Source organism: Montipora capricornis, chromosome 10 (genome assembly GCF_036669925.1).
Source record: "Montipora capricornis isolate CH-2021 chromosome 10, ASM3666992v2, whole genome shotgun sequence".
Taxonomy (NCBI): domain Eukaryota; kingdom Metazoa; phylum Cnidaria; class Anthozoa; order Scleractinia; family Acroporidae; genus Montipora; species Montipora capricornis.
In genome coordinates, this window is record NC_090892.1 from 70,221,655 (window position 1) to 70,245,297 (window position 23,643).

General features: G+C 38.9%; 1 protein-coding gene across 1 annotated transcript in view; it reads right to left on the reverse strand.

Moving 5' to 3' along the window:
* The window catches only part of LOC138019403 (uncharacterized aarF domain-containing protein kinase 5-like), a 27,255-nt gene extending 3,620 nt beyond the window's left edge, over positions 1-23,635 (reverse strand). The window contains exons 1-14 of the mRNA XM_068866176.1: positions 23,352-23,635; positions 22,915-22,978; positions 20,659-20,835; positions 19,994-20,017; positions 19,679-19,819; positions 16,624-16,737; positions 12,121-12,252; positions 11,954-12,037; positions 11,136-11,217; positions 9,269-9,347; positions 8,688-8,779; positions 6,314-6,497; positions 4,042-4,116; positions 3,843-3,938 (exon numbers count right to left, since the gene is read on the reverse strand). Of these exons, the coding sequence (XP_068722277.1) occupies positions 3,843-3,938; positions 4,042-4,116; positions 6,314-6,497; positions 8,688-8,779; positions 9,269-9,347; positions 11,136-11,217; positions 11,954-12,037; positions 12,121-12,252; positions 16,624-16,737; positions 19,679-19,819; positions 19,994-20,017; positions 20,659-20,835; positions 22,915-22,978; positions 23,352-23,596 (1,589 nt within the window). The 5' untranslated portion in view covers positions 23,597-23,635. The remainder of the gene's footprint in view (positions 1-3,842; positions 3,939-4,041; positions 4,117-6,313; positions 6,498-8,687; positions 8,780-9,268; positions 9,348-11,135; positions 11,218-11,953; positions 12,038-12,120; positions 12,253-16,623; positions 16,738-19,678; positions 19,820-19,993; positions 20,018-20,658; positions 20,836-22,914; positions 22,979-23,351) is intronic.
* Positions 23,636-23,643: the final 8 nt, after the last annotated feature.

Below are 23,643 nucleotides of genomic sequence, written 5' to 3' on the forward strand. Positions count from 1 at the left end.
TGTATACCCTTATATACCCATGTATACCCTTATATACCCCTATATACCCATGTATACCCTTAGATACCCATGTATACCCATGTATACCCATGTATACCCCTGTATGCCCATGTATACTCCTATATACCCATGTATACCCATGTATACCCTTATATACCCATGTATACCCATGTATACCCATGTATACCCATGTATACCCCTATATACCCATGTATACCCTTAAATACCCATGTATATCCTCATTTATTAAATTCTCAACCTTGGATAATGCATTTCGCGTGCTCTGATTGGTTCACTCAATCTCGGTTATCAGCTCATATACCTTGGTTTGACCTTATATGGTAAATGACTGCGTTTAGCGTTGCTAAACTAAAAATGGTTTCGTCGGAATGCCAAATTTCTCTTTGAATAAACCCAAAAAGGAGAAAAAAAACTTTTTTTGTGGAAAGTTTGGATCAATTCCGACGTTTAGAAGTACGCGAAAAGGCAAGAAATGTTTTTGTGATGAGCCTGCGTCTGTCTGACAGCAAGGTATTACACAACATCGCATCAGTTCTCATCAAGTTTTTTTCGATTTCGCTCGGATTTGCTCGCTTTTTCCGCTCGTATTTCGTACTTCCAAATTTTTGGTGTTGAAGGAATTTAATAAAACAATTATTCCATTCGCGCTTGTTGGATATGAGACTGGTTATAGCCAACTCGGCGCTACGCGCCTCGTTGGCTATTTACCATCTCATATCCAACGCGCGCTTATGGAATAATTGTTAAATACCCCTGTATACCCATGTGTACCCTTACATACCCATGTGTACCCTTACGTACCCCTGTATACTCTTATACACCCATGTATACCCCTATATAACCATGTATACCCTTCTATACCCCTATACAGAAATGTTTGCATTTCTTTAGGTTGAATTTCATGCTCCAGGTTTCACTCCAGGTCACTGAAGATGGAAATGATTTCAAGTTTATTTTTTTGTTCATACGTGACGTATGAAATGATTAACGCCTCCTTCTCGTTTAAGAGAGACGCCTCATCCTTTACATTGTAAAAAGAAAAAGAAAAAGTGTTTCGTTTGGTAGTGGGCGAAACGCGGCGTCGGCTTATACTTCATAAACTCCAATTTCAGCATTTTCGGAAATTATCTGAATTTCGAAAAACAAACTCCGATTTTCGGAAAGTATCTCTGACAACTTGTTTTACGGATTTTCGAAATGATGAAAAAGTGGTAACCAACCGTTAAAACACGCTTGTTGTGTAATATGAAACAAGATATGAATGTCATGATAATGAAAAAATTGTGCGATAAAAATGTTAATGGGTGTATAAGGGTATAAATGGGTATATAGGGGTCTATAAGGGTATACATGGGTACATAAGGGTATACATGAGTATATAAGGGTATACATGGGTATACTGGGGTATATAAGGGTATACATGGGTATATAAGGGTATACATGGGTATAAAGGGGTGTATAAGGGTATACATGGGTATATAAGGGTATACAAGGGTTTAGATGGGTATATAAGGGTATACATGGGTATACTGGGGTATATAAGGGTATACATGGGTATATAGGGGTATACATGGGTATACATGGGTATATAAGGGTATACATGGGTATATAGGGGTATACATGGGTATACAAGGGTATACATGGGTATATAGGGGTATACATGGGTATACATGGGTATATAGGGGTATGTAAATGTAAGGGTATACATGGGTATATAGGGGTATACATGGGTATACATGGGTATATAGGGGTATACATGGGTATATAAGGGTATACATGAGCATATAGGGGTATACATGGGTATATAAGGGTATACATGGGTATATAGGGGTATACATGGGTGTATAAGGGTATATAGGGGTGTATAAGGGTATACATGGGTATACATGGGTATATAAGGGTATACATGGGTATACTGGGGTATATAAGGGTATACATGGGTATATAGGGGTATACATGGGTATACAAGGGTATACATGGGTATATAAGGGGTATACATGGGTATATAAGGGTATACATGGGTATATAGGGGTGTATAAGGGTATACATGGGTATACATTGGTATACATGGGTATATAGGGGTATACATGGGTATATAAGGGTATACATGGGTATATAGGGGTATACATGGGTATACAAGGGTATACATGGGTATATAGGGGTATACATGGGTATATAAGGGTATACATGGGTATATAGGGGTATACATGGGTATATAAGGGTACACATGGGTATATAGGGGTATACATGGGTATACAAGGGTATACATGGGTATATAGGGGTATACATGGGTATAGAAGGGTATACATGGGTATATAGGGGTTTATAGGGGTATGTAAGGGTAGACATGGGTATATAGGGTTAATGATTTAAATGTATTATAATATACGCGTGGGAATACATTATAATTTATGGGTGTATAAGGGTATAAATGGGTATATAGGGGTTTATAAGGGTATACATGGGTATATAAGGGTATACATGGGTATATAAGGGTATACATGGGTATATAGGGGTGTATAAGGGTATACATGGAAATATAGGGGTATACATGGGTGTATAAGGGTATATAGGGGTGTATAAGGGTATACATGGGTATACATGGATATGTAAGGGTATACATGGGTATATAAGGGTATACATGGGTATACTGGGGTATATAAGGGTATACATGGGTATATAGGGGTATACATGGGTATACATGGGTATATAAGGGTATACATGGGTATATAGGGGTATACATGGGTATATAAGGGTATATAAGGGTATACATGGGTATATAGGGGTATACATGGGTATACATGGGTATATAAGGGTATACAGAGGTATGTAAGGGTATACATGGGTATACATGGGTATATAGGGGTATAAATAGGTATACATGGGTATATAGGGGTATACATGGGTATACAAGGGTATACATGGGTATATAGGGGTATACATGGGTATGTAAGGGTATACATGGGTATACAGGGGTATACATGGGTATATAAGGGTATGCATGGGTATAAAGGGGTGTATAAGGGTATACATGGGTATACATGGGTATATAAGGGTATACATGGGTATATAAGGGTATACATGGGTATACTGGGGTATATAAGGGTATACATGGGTATATAAGGGTATATAAGGGTATACATGGGTATATAGGGGTATACATGGGTATATAAGGGTATACATGGGTATATAGGGGTGTATAAGGGTATACATGGGTATACATTGGTATACATGGGTATACATGAGCATATAGGGGTATACATGGGTATATAAGGGTACACATGGGTATATAGGGGTATACATGGGTATACAAGGGTATACATGGGTATATAGGGGTATACATGGGTATATAAGGGTATACATGGGTATATAGGGGTATACATGGGTATATAAGGGTACACATGGGTATATAGGGGTATACATGGGTATACAAGGGTATACATGGGTATATAGGGGTATACATGGGTATAGAAGGGTATACATGGGTATATAGGGGTTTATAGGGGTATGTAAGGGTAGACATGGGTATATAGGGTTAATTATTTAAATGTATTATAATATACGCGTGGGAATACATTATAATTTAAATACACTATAATAGGGGATACATGAAGTACCTAGGATTCTTTGCGAGGTACTACAAGCAAAGCGAAGTGAAGTGAAGTGAAGTGAGAGAAGAAAAGAAAAAGTTAGAAGGAAAGTTTGAAAAAGAGAATTTTCATGGCTTTATATCGTTCCGCAGTAATGCAATGCTAAATCTCTCTAATGAGGAAAAGGAATACGATTAGTTTCCCCCATTTCTTTGATAAACAACAAAATACCTTATTCTGGCCTTGAGGACAAATAACTCCGCATATATTTTGAATTTGATCCATAGATTGCGACTTTTTATATCACCATGGATGCCCGCAATAGCACTATAAATAAAAAAACACATTTGGAAATAGATGATAGACAACTATGACTTGACCAAACAAACAAACAAACAACATTCGATCCTGATCCCATCGTAACACTAACCATTTGGCCATAAGAACAAATCTATCCACGGGTTCACCAAGTTCGTGGTTTACGGCTCTGACAGTATTCAGGTTTCTAGAAAAGTAATTTTTAAGGACGTCAAGTTAAGGAAAGCTAGGGAGAAGCAGGAGCGCATGACTAAGAGTGTGCATCTTCATTGTATTTGCGGAACGGCGTTTTTACAGACAGAGTTACGTGTATATTATTTTGAGATTGATTTTCCCACGAAACCAGACTATTCCAACCAATCACAAGTGTTGCATGAGAAATCATTACCCATGGGATTGAGAATGAAACATAGTTTGATATGTGAAAATTCTGTTACATAGACCTAGTATTGGAGTTGTAGATGTGGATATGGGGTGGATATGGACCCCTGGGAGATGTTAACAAGCCCCCCCCCCCCCTCCCAAATAAAGAAAACAACTGACTGGTTAGGCCGGGCTTCCCTACTTCAAAAATAAAAGCTTGTGAGAGAGGCCGATACTTTTATGTTATACTATTATTGTTATACACTTTACTTTAACGAGGATAAAAGGCCTAAAATTTGAACTGAGGGGATGGTGCCAAATCAGTTTCTACCGTATAATTTTTTCGTCCGGCCGCAAAAAAAATTGATCACATGTCCCGTTCTGAGTACCAGGGAGTTAGTGTTACAGGAGTTACTCTCGTTATTCTCTGTTTAACCCCACGGCTGGATTTGTTAACAGCCAAAGGTTAAATTTATTTAAAGGGTTTAGTTCCTAAGGAAACTGTGGTTCTGCGTTGGTGGGGAAGGGAAATGTTAAATTGACCACGGACTCGGACTCGTCCATTGGACTCGTCCACCCGCAGTGCAAAACGAAACAAGAAGGCACAAAAGGAAGAACGTTTTTCAGAGGAACAGATACAAGATTCATGTGGAGAGTTGGAAGAAACGAAAAAAGATCTCGATGTAAAAATTAAGGGAGATGATAAAATCTTCTGACAATCTCGAATTCTACCCGTCACGAGCAGGGTTTAAAAAAGCATTGCTGCGGGGAGATGCAACCGCACTATCTGAGTTGACCGCAGCATTTATTGACGATTCTCAAAATATTTTCCACCTGGATAGCACCAAGAGACAAAAAGGCTACTCTGGTCCACGAGTGGTCAAAAAAAATGATGTAAGTGCTCGAATTCCGTGACAATGCGGCTTGGGCGATGGAACCAACAACCAAGCATGAATATCAAGCCTCCACAAAATATCCACGCTGCGCGCGAGGTATCTTTATCCGCGCGGAATGCAACTTTCTAAAAATAACTTGAGACATATTACCTTTAAGAAATAGAAAACATGTACCGTGTTTCTATCGAGTTATAGAAACACGAGTGAAAGTTTAAGAGAACGAGCAATGCTGTGGGAACACGAGCCGCAGGCGAGTGTTGCCTCAGCTTTTTCGAGTTCTCCCAAACTTTCACTCGTGTTTATATAACTCGATAGAAACACGGAGTACGTGTTTTCTATTTCTTTTAGAAAACAACGCGACGAGAAAAGTAAACAACTTGTTAACTCTAATTATCAAAATGTAAATTTTCTTTGCTCGCGCTATCACTACGTCAACAGCTCGCGCTAGTTCTGTCTCCATCGAGTTATAGAAACACGATTTTTAACCAATCAGCGCGCGTATTTTCTTAGGACTGTTTTCTAAATGGAAAAGGGCAAGTATGACGGATGCCCTCTCTTCCCACTTATTTTCTCTTGATTTGTATTATTAAGACCCTCTCTTGAGGAGAGAATGTAAATATTTGGTATTTATTATATGGCAAGCAATTCTCAGGCTAACTGGAGCACTCTAATTGGCTGGCTTTCGGTCGGGATTTTACATCACGGACCATTACCATGGAAACGGTCCGTTTTCGTATTTTTTTGTCTCTCCCGGGAAATTCAAGTTGAGCGAAACACACAAAGTTGTTAAAAAGAAGAATTTAATTCTTTCATCCCAACAGTACACTGCAATTATAGCAAGCGGAATTTAGTTTTAAATGTAAAAGATGGAACACGAAGATTACGAACATTCACCAAGCGCAGAGGTGTCCGATCGCTCAAAGAAATGATGCCATAAAATAAAGAACTTACTAGTAGCCTCACTTGCTCGGGACCGTATTGGGCAATATTGACCGTCAGTCGTTTTTATGCAGAACTCGCTGCGCTGGGTTTGTACTGCCACGACCTCTGACCAATATTCCCCAGTCAGTCCCTCGCAGTCGGTTTGTAAGAGGTTACTATTTCAACAGGACTAAACATCGGTACCTGAAAACAAGAAGCATGCTCCGAGGAAGTTGTTTAAGAATAACAATGACGCTATCAAAATGTGCTTTAGCAAGTTTGGTCATGAGATTCAAATCCTCTTCAGTGACGCGAGTTGTAAACAACATTCCCGCGCTTCCCCAAACGAAAGGTCGCTGCAGAAGAATCTGGCAAAAATTCTCATAATCTGCAAAAAAAGATAAGGTATATCTTCAAGCTGTTACTAAAAAAACTGCTAAGGACAAAAGTATAAAATATATTTTACAATAACTATCAAAATCAGTTCTCGCGCGCTCATTGGCTCATTGGCTAAAATGTAATTTATGCGAAAATCTGTGCAACAATCAAACTGTCAAATTTTTAACCAATGAAATTTTATTGATTGTTGTAAATAGCCAATCAGAAAGCGAGAAAAGATAGTGACAAAGTTCGCGTCAGTTTGAATAAAGTTCATGTTTACGACTGTTTTTAACCCGGCAATATTAACCGTTTTAGGTTTTTTTATTTTAAGAAATTGACGTCAGTTTTATGCGTCTGTCCTCTTATCGATGATAAATTGCGTCATATATAACATTGTCAAGCTGCAATGCTGTTAATAAACGATCAGGGGCCCGTTTCTCGAAAGCCCTTAAACTTTTCGGGCCTTTTTCGGGTGTCATAATGCCCTCTGTATCTTAAAAACGGAGAGATTTTAAGTCAACAAACTTCAGTATCATTTTGCTTTTTGTTATATTGAAAACACGTTCTAAAATCAGCTTGTGAACAAAAGCCGAAGCCAGTTTCGTAAATGGCTTTTCCGGGTCCAAAGGGTTATCGGGACTTTCGAGAAATGGGCCCCAGTTGTTCAAAGGCCAGATATGAACTTTATCCGGTGGGTAAATTTCTTTTTCTATTTCGTACATTTATTTGCTATTTCAAATCTTTGAATGAGCCTCGTGTTTTAGGACCCCATTTCAAACAGCGCTGACAAACAGTATTTAAGTCTAAGCTCCCAATCGCTTGGTAATTGGAGACCCTATCCCAAGACAGATTAATATTAATACTAGAAGATGCTAATAGCAAGTTAAGTGCTGCAAGAATAGTTGAAAGAAGAGCGTAAGGAAGCATAACTCCCAACTTGCAGCTGTGAATGAATGAAGACTGCATTTCAATTGGACCGATTGAGATAGTAACAGCAATCTTTGCATCACCTGTTTATGTTATATTCCGTTAAATCTAATGTGCTTATGACAGTTAATAATTGAGTATAGGCATGGATATAATAGATGGTTTGCAACCAATCTCTAGAGACACTGATAACAATGATGTTATGTACAATTGCTGGTGGACGAACAAAAGGAACTAATGATAGATCTTTTGTTTTCGTTCACCATGCAACATGGCAGCAATGACGTCACGTGAAAACCACCTGCACGCTGATTGGATTAGTACCTGTATTTTTTCATGGATTTGATGTGAGCGCTCTATGAAGTGATAAACTTAGCTGAAGTGTGGAAAACGATATCTATTGACTTTTTCAAAGAATGAAATTAAAAACATAAAAACCGCATACTCCGAAAGACAGACGGACAGAACTCGGTCAACACTCATGGCCATCCCTCAAACTGACACTTCCCTTTTTATATGACTTACGCGACGTACAATCTACTTCAGACTTCAAATCTACTTCAGAGAAACAAACATTTTAAACATGCAGAGAAGATTCAGCATAGATTTTTCCCGGCATACAGCACACAGGATTCCCAACTAAACACAGGATCACCAGCAAGATTATTGTTGCTACTCACCTGGGTCCGGTTGTTCAAAAGCCGATTAACGCTAATCCCAGATTAAAAATTAACTAAGGAGTTTACTTCTCCACTCCCAAATGCTTCTCAACGCTGATATTCGGCAAAATTTTACAGTACAAGAACTCGATCTTGAAGAAATTTTCACCAAAAAGTTGAAACCATGAAACAAAAGTTTACGCTAATCCTGGATTAAGTTAATCGGCTTTCGAAAAACCGGGCCTGGTAGCTCGAAGCAATTGATATTAATATTACTTTTTATTCAGCTTCGGGGCCGTAGCCAGAAAAAAAAGTAAGACTGAGGCAATGTCCGTGGTTAAATTATCTTCGGAAGTGTTTTAAGTGTTTATGATGAGTACATATTAAAGAAAACACTGGAATCACGCTTTATTTTAAAATTTCACGAAAAAATGACGGAGGCAAGTGCCTCGGGTTGCCTCATACTGGCTACGTCTCTGAGCTTCACTTGGTAATGCAATAGAAAAAATTATAATAATTAAAATATTCTACAGGCAGGGACACCGTATCAGTTTGCACCAGTTATCGTGGGCCCAAACTGCTTGGTTTTTCCCATTTTCGCCAATATTCACCATCGACTCCAAGTTGTTTGCTAAAATACTTCATAAGTTCCTGGTCATTCAAAACGATGGATTTCCAAAGGTGGCATAAAGACAGTCTATCCCTAAAGAAAAGCCAAAAATGACCAATTAATCAACAGAGAAGACAAATTTAATTCCACAATGTTCTTCAGTTCAAGCAAAAGCTACTGCGCTGTAACGTTTTAAATTTGATTTTTTTCACAATGCTAGGGCATCATTGCATATCGTTTTGTATCATAGCCGAAATACACCTTTCAAAAACCCTGTAGAGGGTGCCTTGAATTTAAAGCTGTAATGGCAAACCCTAACAGATGCAAAAAATTAAACTGATAGGCCAATCAGACACAAAGAAAGCGCCTGAAAATGCAGCCGCTTCTTGCACCTGAAAAGGCATGGGAGCAAGTTAGTATATGTTTTTCTTTTGCAACTGATTGGCTAAGAATTTAGCCAATCACCAAGCATACCAAAGAAACATGATTACTAAAGCAATACAGAAAAAATAATTATCACCTTTTCTAATGACACTCAATACAAACAATCGCTCTGAAGGATAAGTTTGAATGCAAACTTACTTTTGTTGGAGTGTTTCGTAAAGACCATGGTCAATAATGACAATCTCAGCTTTTCCATCTTTGCCTTTCCTGACAAGAACTAACATGTGATATTACATTGTGTAGCCTTGACGCATTAAAAAGTACCTCTAAAGTAAAGTACAACTTTAAATTTTTTCCCAGCAAAATTACAAAACTCAAAAAAATGTTTTATTAGCGTTTTCTTGTAAGTTTTTTTGTCTAAATACTATGAATTTTGGAAATAATTTCGTTGGTTGCCCGTGCAATTTCAGTTCTTAGTCCAGAAGTTGAGCCAGCAAGAAAACATATAGGCCATTCCGGAATTGCGCAGGGAACTGGGGCAAGTTTCACATTTGAATCAATCGATAAATTGACACCATCACATGAAAGATAACCTTGAGATTGGCCATCTGTCCAAGTTTGATGCTTTTAGGTCGAACAGAGACCAAGTTACGGACTTAAAAACATAGTTAAAAATCCATACAAAGTTCCTTGCGCAATTCCGAAATAGCCTATTCACACGCGCAAGACAAACAAAACATTTTTCAGCAAAATAATTAGTTTATCACAGGAGCGAAAATTAACAACTGCGTCGCTAGTGGAGGTTGGGTGCCGCTACACAAGTACAATGTGCGGGAAATCACGGCGCACGCACAGACTTGACGCAGCGCGCCGGTGGCTCAGTTGGTTGAGTACCGGGCTGTCATGCGGGAGGTCGTGAGTTCGACTCCGGTCGGATGAACACTCAAGGTCTTAAAATAACTGAGAAGAGTGTGCTGCCTTTGTAATTTCATCTGCAAATGGTTCGACTTTCAAGTCTTCTCGGATTGCGACTATAAACCGTAGGCCCCGTCTCACAAATATTTTCCACGTTCACAATACAATACAATTACATACTTAATTGACCGCTCCCCATGGGGGCTTTTCAGGGCCAGTGAAACACAATCAACGAAACAACAACTGTTAAGAATCCCAACTGGCCAGAGGCAAACCAGTTGGCTATTTACAAGTGCAGCTGCCCGGGAAGTTGAACCAGGGACTACCAGGAACAAATTCAACAAGTGGTCAGAGCGGGTCTTGAAACCGGGATCACGGGATCTCAAGGCAAGCAACCTTACCACTGGGCCACACTGCAACGCGTTTGAAGGCTTTACATGGCCTAGCGCCACCTTATCTTAGTGATATGTTATCTTATAAAGCTCATTTAAGATACAATTTAACATGTTAGTTCGACCTGCAATAAGATCTGCAAGAACAACTGGTGATAGAGCTTTCTCTGTGGCCGCGCCAGAGCTTTGGAATACTTTACCACCTTCCCTAAGGGCAGAGGACAATATGAACATCTTTAAGAGAGAACTGAAAACTCATCTTTTTAAACAGGCCTATTTCTCTTAAATTTGACATAGACGTTAGTATTATTTCTTTTCTGCTTTTTCCTTTAATATATATGATATAAATAATGTACATATATACATATTTTTACCATAGAATTTTACAATATGTAGCTTAGATTTACATAGTTATATTTTATATTTATATTTAGCTGTATTTGTAAGGCGCATTAGATCATATCTTGTAGTGCATTTTGCTCCATAGAAATATTAAATTATTATTATTATTATTATTATTATTATTATTATTATTATTATTATTATTACAAGTTCCCTGTGGGACGTTAGAGAATCCACACACTATTCGAGAAGTTGTGGTGTTGTGGCTGTCCTTTGTGAGTATATGTGTGGGTGGGTATAGCAGGTCCACATCAGCTGAATAGCTGCCAAAACTTCAACCTGCTCAAACAAATAAATAACAAACAAACAAGCAACATCACTGACCACAACTGGCAAATTAACTGCATTAAACTCACCGTTTGCGGGATGAGGGTCCCCGTGAATGAATCCAGTCCGAAACAACTGCTCACCAAAAGCCTTAATCATTTTTCCATCAACCTTAAAAAATGTTGATTAATTCAAATAAATTTATTCGTCAGCTGTACGTAGTGAACACTAAACCGTTAGGTTTGACCTGTTGTCAAATGCTCTCATCTTCTTGTGAGAAAACCCCGGTGGAAGACCTCAAAAGTGCAATTTTTTTCACGAGTTTTCATCCAAATCAACTTTAACAAAAAACATTAAATATCCAATCTGGACAAATTTCACCATCATTGCACTAAATTCCAATTTTCTGCACTCATTTCACTTTTCTGCACTCTGTGTGCGATTAATTGACGTGCTCTTTGCCAATAAACACGTCAAAATTTTTGCACGTATATTATTGTATCCCGTACAAGGTGAATGAAATGACTTTTAAGAATATTTAAAATAATGCATTTTCATATATTTTACAAAAAATCAATATTACAGCTCTTAAAAAGAAAACGCGATTGAACGAAGCTCGGTTTTCACATGACGTCACCGCAGCCATGTTAGGAGCGCATGACGAAGCCTAACAAGAGTGTCTGCGTAAGGAGGCTACTGCCATGTTAGTGTCTCCAAAAACGGCAGCCATGTTGGTGTCCTGACCCAATCCTCCGGGAATTGAACGATAATATTATGCAAACGTTTTCTTTTGTTTTTGTTGAAAAACATGGCTGTTGATCACGTGGGTGAAAACTAAGAATACCAGCACTGCCTCAGTGGTCTCAATGGATCGCTGCTTTAAGAAATTTTGGTAAAATATACGTACATCAGCTACGTCAAGTCCTCTCCGTTTTAATTCTTCAACATCATCCACTTTACAGGCATCAACAAACTCAGCAGTCAGCACACGCTAGAAGTGGTTCATTGATACAATAAATTTAAATTCACAGTAAAGAGGGAGTTAAAGACCGTTACAAAAAATCCAGGTGCTACCTTTGATGTGAGATCCCAATGTACTTCAGGCACATAAACATAACTTAGGTGCTTTAGTTCCTTTGCACAACGTTCACCATTGTGACCTTCGTTTACAAAATCCAGCTCTTGCTTCAATGTTTCCCTCATGTCCTAGGTAAAAAGAGGACATTTCTAGAAGTTTTACCACAATTACTTGAAATCTCTCGAACTGATTGGATAATTGCCGTCGTCGATAAGAGTCTAGACAACGCTGCTCGCGCCATGCTCGCGTAAACGTGTCACGCAATTGTAATAGCCAATCAGAAACGTTCACTGTTGGAATAAACCAATCATTTTGTGAGAAAGCTACAGACAACGCTTGCTCTTTCTTTGTGTCACGATCCTGGTCACGCTCTGAAATAAATGTGCCTTTGACATTAAATTTGTAGGAAACAAAAGTGTATAATTTTGAAGTGCGAGTTACAAACGAAAGACTGAAGTGATCTTCGCACTTATCTGAAAGTTTAAGCAATTGTCTCTTACAGACACCTGAAAAATTCAGGCGGCTACAACGGGCTTCTAACCCATAAACCTCTGCGATGTCGTCGGCTATAACCCACAATTCAAATGGTAAAGACTTGTTTCCATATCTCTTAGTACCCTTGGACGTGAGGGGCCCGGGGTGGCGGTAGGGGGTGAAGGGTCCAATAGCTGAAACAACCCAAACCTTTACAAAAATGCTAACCTTAGGCCTAAACAATATGCTTTAGATAATGTTTAGGCCTAAGGTTAGCATTTTTGTATGGGTTTGGGTTGTTTCAGTTTTGTTGTTCCGGGCCCCTCAGGTCCAAGGGCACTTTGAGATATGGAATCAAGTCTTTACCAATTCAAATACACATTTCTTTCCTTCATCATTCCTTTCACGGAAACACACATGAGCCAAATGAATTGACCTGCTCCAGGAGATCATCAGTAGGAGCCTTCGGATCCTCCCAATTGAATTCTTGATCGGGGGTTTTGACATACCTAGTTATTTCTAGAAACACTTTCAGTGCATAAATTAGCTTTGGCTGAAACACAGTGGACAGACGGGAATCGGAAAGCTCAAATTCAGAGGTCGAAAGCAGATGGATTCCTCAACCCTAGTGGCTTGTTCTCTTGAGAAGATCCGTGATGCCAATTTCTCCACTTCATCTTCCTTCAGAGAGCTTGAGCCTAGGCTGTTGTTTTGGTTCACTTTCCGGATCCTTGTTTAGCCGTACCGGTGCGTCGCTTCTTCGTCTTCAGACGAGAATAGAAGCAACTCAAAGCAGTCTGGTCGTCGTTAAATGACGCCATCATGCAAATCGCCTATTGGTATGAATTCGAGTGCTGTTTGGCATAAATGATCAATTTCTTCTTCATTTTCACAATACTCACAGTATGTCAAAAATAAAATAAAAAAACGAAACATAGCTATATGTGCTCAAATTTTGAAGAGCATTTGGCAAGGAGGTACAGTAAGCAAAACCTATTACAGAACTCCCACGGACACCGCCATTCCAACTCTCACTATAACTGTCTTGGACTGTACTCAATCTAATAAGTGGTGTTGAAAACTGACTTCTGTTGGTAATACTATTAATATAAGATGCGTGTGTCTTGATAAACCAGTGTCCAACTCATTTCCTAGATTCACTGTTGGGGAACTTATTGACTGCTTACGATATCAATGTAGGAGAGCACAAAACGACATTGCTACACAATGACTACCCGCACTGAACTAAAACACTTCAACATTCCCTTGACAATAAGGAACATGAATAGTTTTACTATAGAATCTATAGGATATGGACCAGGATTCTTTTTTATGTCCCAACCAAGGTTGAACTTAATATATTCCACTAAGTGGATGAGACTTTTAAAAACATCTACTGAGTGAATCGTTTTCAGCATGCCTTGTTGATAAATTACATCTTGATTTCATTTTCCGCTTATCCACTATCCCATAACGTTTCAGACGTGTTCCACAGTAACAGCTCTTTTTTGCCATATGTATACTTGAGTCGAGGTAGCTGACATACTTTTGTTTACAAGTGAATACACAGTAATTAATGCGGTGAAGTCTGGATGACCTACTTCTCTTATTTTTCTTCCTATGCAAAATAGATGTGTCAGATGTTTCTTTGTAATTCTGTTCGTTTCTCACTTATGTCGGCATCATTTCACGAATATACGTCAAAGTAAACAAACTTTGCATATCGAGACCGGTGAGAAATCAAGTTTTTATCACCACCGTTTCCGACTACACATAGTCTATTGTAGTTCCCGTTGTAGCTTCTGTCGATAACATGAAACTAAAATCGTGCGCAAGACTATCATCCACACATTCGATTCAAGCGTTAATAAAGCTTAACCTTTGTTATAATCCATGTGGCCGCCGATTTCAACGAAGACAGAAACTGCACACAACGATGAAACAAATAATAAAAGAAATTGTTGTCATTTGCACTTCCCTACTCTTATGCACATTTGAGTTTTCTTGGTATTTCACTCTGAAATCGCGGACCGACCCGTTCCGAAACTGACGCTCCTCAGCTGTATGCATCTCGAGTGTCCCAGGCAAAAAGCGAGATTTGCCATACACAAGTATGTACACAATATTACAGTTTGAACAAATTTGCCGCGAAAAAATACATCAAAGTCAGTAGAGGGTGATGTCTTGTATAGCTCAAAATGATGTAATGCTTTGCTTTTTTTTTTTTGCACGTAATTCTACTGTGCATTTTCTGCACTTCCCGAGTAGCTCCGAGTAACTAGGTCTGTCGAAACACCCGATCCAAAAGGTAAAAGGAGAGAGGAAGGCTCTTACTGAAGGGCTCAGGCCTGCTTCCATCTGTGTGGCTTCATAGCTCAGTTGGTAGGGCATTGCACCAGAATCGCAGAGGTCATTAGGGAGTTTAAGCAAAGACGACGGCACCGGTGGCTCAGTTGGTTGAGCACCGGGCTGCCCTGCGGGAGGTCGTGAGTTCGATTCCGGCCGGACCAACATTTAGGATCTTAAAATAACTGAGGAGAAAGTGCTGCCTTTAAAGTCTTCTCGGATAAGGACTATAAACCGTAGGCCCCGTCTCACAAAATTAATATCTTCCATGTTCATTAGTTCCCTGTAGGACGTTAAAAAAACCCACGCACTATTCGAGACGCTAAGAGTAGGGGATGAAGTTCCCGGTGTTGTGTTTGTCCTCTGTGAGTATATGGGTGGGTGGGTATAGCAGGTCCACATCAAATGAATGGATGCCAAAACTTCAACCTGCTCAAACAAATAAATAACTAACAAACAAACGGCAACGACGACGTCACAAAGCAAGAATATCATCGGTTTAACAAGGAAAAATACTCAGAATTTCCGTGCATTTTTTTCCCGTACTCCACAAAGCAACAAGGTGAAGTCAACAAATTTTAGGTTTTGACGACAACTTGAGCATAGAACAATGAACCATTAATTTTCTATTTTTGCTTTTATACCGTTCGTACCCATCCAGTTACAGGATAGTTCGCCCTTATTAACCAAGGTTAACAAGACGGAATAATAGGCCATTTCCGAGTTCATGTGCGCCTCCTCTTCAAAGCGAGTCTAAGTGCGAAGTTTTTGTGATGGTAATTAGTTCTACTTTACATAAGAATAAAAACTAATTTTCATAAGAAAAACCTCGCACTTAGACTCGCTTTGAAGAGGAGGCAGACATGAACTCGGAAATGGCCTATTGCGAAAACTGGCGACAGCGTTAAGGTATATTTTGGAGTGACGTTTTCGTTGCCGTCGCCGTTGCTTAAACTCCCTATTGGCTCGAATCCTGTTGAAGTCGCCTGAATTTTTCAGGTGTCTACAAGACACAAGGATCATTTCAATCTTTAGTTAAATGTTGTGGTAAAAAATAAATCGAATGTGGTTCAGCGTTGTCTGTACTCTTACCGACAACGATATTCGTCATCACAGTGGTCAAAATATTGTGGAATCACTCACCTGCGCCTCGTGAATCCACAATATTTTGCTTAAGTAAAACTTAAGTAAAGGTGTGTCGGACGGGAAAACGGAAGTGGACTTTGCACGAGCAATGATTTCAACCAGTTTTTACAGAAATCATATCCTCTAAGAGTAAAGTTACTCATCTATACAAATATGCTTGTAGTGAGAATGACAATAGTGGAAAAAAGATGCGGAATTGTCCGTGGTCTAGTAGACATCGCGATCACTTGAGAATCAGGAGGTGTCGAGTTCGAGTTTGTATATAAAAAAAAAAAGATCGATTGCATACCACGAAACTTAGCATAGCAAGCCATAAATGAGAAAATAAATTAACAAGAGATGTAAATTACAATAGCCTGGAAGAAAAAAGTTAATTCGAAATCCAAATCCTTGAGTCTGGGCTGATTTAGGGAGCTGAGTTAAGGTAGGGACAAGAGCACTTTTCTCCAAAAATTGATCTGATCTGCTTCAGCCACCAAACAAATATTGTTAACAACGTTACTATATTTTCCAACGAGTGTAGGAAGACTTACGTCCAGGACCCAGGAAAAAGTAAACGAAGGATGCATCCAAGCGATGACTTGCAACAGGCGCTTTAATGTCCACAAATCACCATCGTATCTATCCAGAAGATCAATATACTGAATCTAAACAAGACAATAAAATTGGAATCAGAAACTTAGACAATTCATCACTGAAAATGTCCAATTCATTGACATCAGTGTTGGGACGTAAGATAAAGTGAGAACTAAATTGAAGTGCTCCAAACAGGTGTTACACCTACAGAGTGCAGAGCTAAATCTTATCATCCTGTGAGCAAAGACATCTGGCAACAACATTTGATTTTGTTAAATGGGCCAAAAACTGGAACAAAAGAACATTAATTTTGTTTTGGTGTCAACTGAGGCTCTGCTTGGCAACAGTTGACAATAGTAAAATAAAATTTCTCGTTAAGTGGCATTAGAAATCGACTCAACGCTAAACAAACAGTGCAATTCAATTCGCGCCAAACTATTTTTTTAGAACAATTCTTGCTACGATTATTTTATTCTTTTATTCTTTTCCATTGTATATATTTTTAACACTTTTTTACATTATTGTATCACATTTTGGCGTTCGCCACATTTTTATCGTTTTTTAACTTGTTTCAACATATTTATGCTAATTTTGGAAAATTTAGAAAACTTACTCACTTGAAAGTGACCTCGGAGAGGTCGAAAGGTCGTGACTTCTTAGCGCTACTTTTTATTTCAAAATATTTCTTGTCATATGGCTTAAAATGAAAATGAATGTACTGTACGTAAGTGATGGAAAAACTTGACATTCTCAAGCATCACCAATAAAATGAGAGAAGGGATAAATCTGAGGGTGAGAAAGTATAGGGATGAGTTGCTTCCTTCTTTTTTCATCCCTCATTTTTTCGTTACGCTTCAAGGTGTACAGAACTTTGCATGTAGAATTATAGCAGAAACCAGGAAATTCGATCACATCACGCCGGCACTACAGGAGTTAAACTGGCTGCCAATCAAACAGCACCTAATATACAGAGACTCCATTATCACTCTTAAGTGCATGAAAGGCCTTGCGCCATCACATTTAAGAGACCAATTTTGTAAGCGTAACACTATACATAATCGCAATACACGAAACTGTGGTTTGCTTCAGATTCCACTGGGTAAGACAAAGTCTGGTCAACGTAGCTTTCGCTACAGAGCTGTCAGCATCTGGAACGATGTTCATTCTGATTTGAAGCAACTTACTAGTCTTAGTAAATTTAAAGGAGATTTGAAGAGTGACTTTTTTACCAAATTTTATTCTCTTGTTTAATATACATGTACGACATTGTCATTACATTTTTAACGTTAGTATTTTACTAACTTACAAATACTAACTTACTAGTCTAGGTAAATTTAAAGGAGATTTGAAGAGTGACTTTTTTACCAATTTTATTCTCTTGTTTAATATATGACATCATAACTACAATTTTATCATTATTATTTGATTATACTCATTTTGTAAATCAAATTGAAAAGCCCGCATGGGAATTACGATTAAAGTATGTACAGTGTATGTATGTATGTAAGTTCAGCCTGTTTTTAAAAGCCAATCCAAGTGTGAAATGCTAAAAGAAATGGATGAGGTTTGTTTAACTTAAAAGAATATCATTTCTGACGTAATGTTTAAAAAACGAGTAGCAGTATTTCATCAGGGTAGTTGAGTGTTTTTAGACCAGATAAAACACGTGCTGCGAGTTTTTTGAACAACTTTAAAAACATTCCACAAAAAGCGTCTCTCTGGACTCAGTACAATGATTCAAAACAATAATTGTGAGAGGAGAATATTAGCATATCAGAAAAACAAGCTATTCTTTATATAAAGAACACTAACGAGGAGTGTTTTACCAGGATATAAAGCTCATTTACATGACGTTTCATCGGGGTTTTGATAGGCTGTTAGGTTAATGAATTATTAATGCATTTTTTAATGGTCAATGATGAATGCATAAATAGGTTATATAGAGTGCAATATGGAAATTGCCATAGAAACAAGGCGGTGGAGTCATCTTGTTGGGTCGGTAATAGAGCGAATTTCAATTGAGTGTTGTAAAACCAAAACCAAATTACTTTGGCCAATCCAAAAGGACGGAGACAATTCAGTAAACCAATCAAAACTCGAAGTAATTACACATAGCTGACACAAAGCACGGGAAAATATGCACGCGCGAGCCATGGTTGGTTTTGGTTTCACTTGTGATTGGTTGAAAAAGTGGTGTGAGAACTTTGAACTAACCACTGAGTGAAGTAATGCAAAACCAAAGCAATTCGCTAATTACTTTTGACACTCAATTGAAAACCACTCTAAGTACGGTAAATATTTGTGGGAACTTGCTTGTGCATTTCATGACTTTTTGTCACTTGTGATCTTTTGAAAAGTCTCAAATTGCACTCGCCTGCGGCACCCATAGATAACAAAATGAATTTGTGTTCATACGTTTACAATACAAGTAAAATAAACTTATTATAATAATCACTTATTGATTAAAAGTCTTAATGTTGAGAGCTCTACTACTGATTGTTACTGGGAGATTACAAATCAACTCAAGGAAGATTAAAATAATCCAGTCCAACAAAATAACATTGGTTTTTGATGAGAGAGGGAAGGTGGAGTTGCTGGAGAAAATCCTCTTGGAATCAGAATAGAGCAAAAACAAACAAAACACACATTTGGAGTATACCATAAGTCTGGAAGTTGAGATAGTGCTCTCACCACTGCACCAATCTTGCTTCTTACCCCTCCCTCCTAATCCTAACCTTTTTTAGCACCATGAACTCTTGAGGATAAGCAACCCCACCCCCTTGGCCTTCTCCCTCCCCCTCCCCCTCGACACCAAAAAACAAAAAAAAAAAAACCGGATGTCCATTTTTAACCCTTTGACTCCCAAACTGGCCTGAACTGGACAGACTTAGTATTTTACTCTGTCTATTAATTATGCCAGACGATGGGGAACCCCTGGGAGTCAATGAGTTAATCAATTTAATCCTGCCAGCAACACAGCCAGGTTAGACCAATGCAAATGTAACCTGTTACCTTGACTGCCACGTCTTGTCCATCATGTGTCACTGCTCTATGCACTTGAGCCAAACTAGCAGCTGCCATTGGCGTGTAATCAAACTTAAAGAAGACATCTCGAGCTCTTGTTCCAAAATCCTCAAGAAACAATTCGTCAACCTAAATCATGGTAATAATTATGTATTTGATGTGAAAGTAGGCAAGGCACATCATCATCATCATCATCATTGATAGATCACCAAACCACTAAGGACACATTACATTCAAACGACACCAAACAGACAGTTTATGCTCAACAAAAACTAACGACCAAAATCAAACAAATAAACTGACCTCTCCATGTTTGCGCCGAAGAGCCTGCAGAAAATTCAAATCTTGTTAAACCAAACACCCCTAGTTATTTTTCACAGCTGAAATGCCAAAACCTAATGTTATGGCTGATTCTCCTAAAGTTTGAGAAGGAATTCATTTACGAGCTGACATCTCAAGCCTTAGCCCTTTGCCAGAGTGAATACGTATCCTTTGCTCCAATGAAGGGCTTGCACTCGAAACCTCAGCTCACAGATCTATCCATTGATGGTTAATCTGCCTTTATCAACTCATTTGATAATTATTAACAACTACTCACCAAAGTGGAGGTGGCCAGCAGTGGATGTATCCACCACTAGCCACAGACATTGAGGTGAATAGTTGTTTTAGTATGTACTAAAACAGTGAGATAATGACTTCCGTTCATTTATTCCTGCAATGATTTTTGGGCGCAAAGCCCGCGCGAATTGCTCAGAGGTGAATAGCAAGGGATATTTGGAGTTTGAGTAGCCAATCATAGCACGCCTTCAAAGCTATTCACTGTTTTCGTATATAGACTAAAATCAAATATTCAAGTTTCACTCCCCAGTGACAGAGCACCAATGAAAGTTTCTTTGGAAACCAATTAACTGCCTCATTTTCCTAATAATAATTTTAGGATTTTTTATTTCAGAATAAACAAAATGTACCTTATCTTGCAATATTCGTAGGGTTACTATGTACTCCCGTGGAAGTATATGATCAAAGCAAGCAAGACCTTGACCCAACTTGATATAAAGCCCACCGCATTTAATAGCTCCTGCAACAATTCTATCAGCTGCCCGCTGATGGCACAATTTAATAGTATCTGCATACTGTTTCCCATTCTGAAAGTAATAAATAAATACAAATACATATTTAATTGACCACTCCCCATAGGGGCTTTCGGGCCAATGAAACACAATCAACAAAATGACAGAACAGAACAACAACAACAACTGTTAAGAATTCCAACTAGTCAGAGGCAAACCAGTTGGCTACAGGATCAAATTTAATGAGTGGTCAGAATGGGTCTTCATCCCGGGAGCTCTGGATTTCAAGGCTTGAGCATCCTAACCACTGGGCCACACGACCTCTTACAACATGTTTCAGACTATACATTGCTACAGGTGTACTCTCTAATTATTAAATTTTCTAAATCATTGAGTAAGCACATATTGACAACAAAGTTTGAGTCGAAGATGACTCAAATGAAAGATAAATTTGCATGTCGTCTGCATAAAAGTGAAAACACATCCCGTGCAATCTAACTATATCCCCCAATGGTGTCGTGTACAGTAAATACAAAATAGGTCCTCAGACTGAGCCTTGAGGTACACCACAAAAAAGATCTCGACTAGTGGACTTTCCCTCCCAAACCATCACAAACTACTTTCTATTAGTGAGGTAAGATTTAAACCAGGAAAGCGCTATGCCCTTAATATCGAAACAACGTGACAATCGCTGCAAAAGAATAGAATGCTCAACGGTATCAAACGCTGCAGATAGATCTAACAAAACAAGGATGACAGAGCGACGATTATCAATAGCTCGCAGGATATCATTTTGAACTCTAAGCAAAGTCGTTTCAGTACTATGCAATTTCTTGTATGCAGACTGGAAAACGTCACCTAGATCATTATTCAAAACATAGCTAGTTAACTGATGAGCAATAGCTTTTTCAATTAATTTGGAAGTAAACATTAAATTTGAAACCGGTCGAAAATTACTAAAAACCTCAAAGTCAGAATCCACCTTCTTCAATAAAGGAATCAACAGCGCTTCCTTGTGAACGTCTGCAACAGTTCCTGTCTCCAACGAAAGATTTATCATTTTAGTTATCACAGGTAGAAGCTCAGGAAGGCAGAATTTGAGCACACACACAGGAATTGGATCCAAAGCACACGACTTTATAGAACCAGCCTTGATAAGATGCTTCACTTGTTCAACCGACACCTCTTCAAAGCTGGTCAACTGAAAAGGGCAGTGGACTGAGTCTGAGAGAAGAGGTGCTGCATCGCAAGCAGAGGAGGGAGGTTATTACGGATATCTACAATTTTGCTATTGAAGAAAATTCAGCTCTCTTGTGCAGTAATTTATCCACAGTTCGAAATAAAATCCGCTGATCACCTCGATGGTCCTCAATTAAGCCAGAATAGTACTCAAGCTTAGCATTAGAAATCAGATTCGAAACCACATTGCACTGATCTATAAAGCGATCTTTGTCAGTACAGTGTTTTGATCTTCGCCAGCGATGCTCCAGTCTCCTCCGTACTCTCTTCTGAGTCATGATCTCTTGTGAAAACCAAGGTGCAGCTGGGTGCATCACAATAGATTTAGTCTTTAAAGGAGCGTGAATATCGAGTAGTGACCGAAGAACACCATTAAATCGATTAAGTCTGTTAAGTCTCATTCCCATTTGTAAGACAGTAGATATACCTTGTATTGTTTTAAGTAGTTTTTAAATGTGAATAATACATGTAATTTAGGCAACGTTTAGCACAAGCCAATGCAGCCAGTGGTCTTCTCCTCAAGCTTACATAATCTGTGGGGTGGTCACAGGGGCTTATTGCTTGCCTCGTAGCTTTTGAGTGTGGATCTTTTGTTTGGCTGCCTGTTTTTAGTGAATCTTTGCAGATTCCAGCTCCCATAGTGTCCCACCTTTGCTCTTTTTAGGGAATTTGTAACTATGGGGTCAGGTGAGTATGTTCTACTGAATTCCTTTCACTGTGACAGTGCTAGTTGGTAGTTGCATGCAGGGGGTTGGAGATTAACTAGCACCTTGTACACCAATCTGAAATCAGAATTGAAATAAAGTTCTGCTTCCACTTTTACTACTACTACCAGTAATACCACCACTACTACTACTACTATTACTGCTACGACCACAAATACATGTACAGTACTACATTTTCACCAGTACTTACTGGATCCAAGCCTTGCAGAGTCCACCAATAGTCTAAGGATATTCTCATACCAACATGAAAACACCTAAAATAACAATGTAAGATAACAATCAACTACAAACAATTTGAGCTCTTTGAGTTTCCCAGCCTAATCATCAGGGGTTTCATTAGAAGCCGGTCACCAACGGAAATTTGCCGGTACCCAATTGCCTCGTTCTATGATCCAGCTTACACGAGAAAACAATACGAACACTGGTACCCTTAACCTTAACCTTAACCTTAATACGCGTAGACGCGTAGCCGGCACATGACAAATTGCCTCGTTCAATGATCCAGCCTCCGAAGAAACTTGACGCGTAGACGCGAGGCCCTTCCCCCCACGTCTCGATTTCAACGGGGTATTTTGCAATTGCTCCAAGTAAGAATTATCATAATCCGTGATAAGTGTCGAGAGTCACCTGAAAAATCTTCCGATCCCTTCTACTTGAACTCGAAGTTTTCTGCGTTCCTTCCGTTCCCAAAGTCTGTTATACGCGGCAAGTGCCAATGTAATACTTCCCCCAAAAAGCCACAAGCCTCTTCTTTTTCTTAAGGTTTGACCCAAGGAGCCCGTGGATTCCGAACTTACTAATCTCAACTGATCTCTTCTACAGCAGAGCAGTAAATCGTTCCTAAAGCTGGACCAAAGCAAGCGAATCGCCATTTGTGTTTTCACGTGGACATTTTATTCTTCGTACTTGAACAGTGGGA